Source organism: Histoplasma capsulatum, genomic scaffold (assembly GCF_000149585.1).
Source record: "Histoplasma capsulatum NAm1 scaffold_2 genomic scaffold, whole genome shotgun sequence".
In the NCBI taxonomy this organism is placed as follows: Eukaryota; Fungi; Ascomycota; class Eurotiomycetes; order Onygenales; family Ajellomycetaceae; genus Histoplasma; species Histoplasma mississippiense.
The window spans coordinates 1,752,104-1,752,936 of NW_001813981.1; the positions used below are offsets into that span (position 1 = coordinate 1,752,104).

Sequence of the window (833 nt, forward strand, 5' to 3'; positions counted from 1 at the left end):
ATCGGCTTCATGCACGGCAAACATGTTTTTATAATAAAACCACTGCGCAGCATTCTCTACGCGCAAGATCTCCTGGGGCCTCCTCTATGATTGTTTCGTCACATAGGTTATAGCTGACATTATATTTTTTAAAAAAAATATACAGAGTGATCAAGTTCTTTGTGGTATTACTTCAGTTGCCTTCTCAGTCTCTGGCCGACTTCTTTTTGCTGGATATGATGATTATGAGTGCAAGGTATGTCTACTGTTTATCTTTTTATTTCATTTGTGTAATGCAGTCTAATCCTAAATTGTTTGTTCTAGGTCTGGGATGTTCTAAGAGGGGAGAAGGTTGGATCACTTAGTGGTCATGAAAACCGCGTCAGCTGCCTAGGTGTCAGTAATGATGGAATCAGCTTGTGCACAGGATCCTGGGATTCTCTTGTGAGTATATTGAATTCTATTTAAAATAAACAAATCTGCATGCTAATTAATAATTTTCCCACCCCATCTAGCTCAAGGTCTGGGCCTGGTAAACCAGTCACAACACCTCAGTTTGTTGAGGGGTTGTGGAATTGAATAATGGTCACCTCCTCATCCGTCTGGAATGGCCTCCCCGTCCTCTCGCTCGACGAAGCTGTATCTCCTCCATTACCTCCCACTTCTCCTTTTCCCCTACATTTGATATCCTCCAGTAAGCGTGGAATTTAAAATGGAAAGGCAAATGCTTACACCTCTCGAAATTCCATTGATGGCTGAAAGACTCCTTGTTTCCCTCACGGGTGCTTCATTTACAGATATCACATACTACACACTACGACGACATGAAGAATCCCTGATTCTCAATCATCAGC

General features: G+C 42.0%; 1 protein-coding gene across 1 annotated transcript in view; it reads left to right on the forward strand.

Annotated features, from left to right (window-relative positions):
* The window catches only part of HCAG_02608 (guanine nucleotide-binding protein beta subunit), a gene marked incomplete at both ends in the record, with an annotated part of 1,578 nt that extends 1,063 nt beyond the window's left edge, over nucleotides 1-515 (forward strand). The window contains 3 exons of the mRNA XM_001542387.1: nucleotides 146-235; nucleotides 304-423; nucleotides 495-515. Coding sequence (XP_001542437.1) covers nucleotides 146-235; nucleotides 304-423; nucleotides 495-515 — 231 coding nt within the window. The remainder of the gene's footprint in view (nucleotides 1-145; nucleotides 236-303; nucleotides 424-494) is intronic.
* Nucleotides 516-833: the final 318 nt, after the last annotated feature.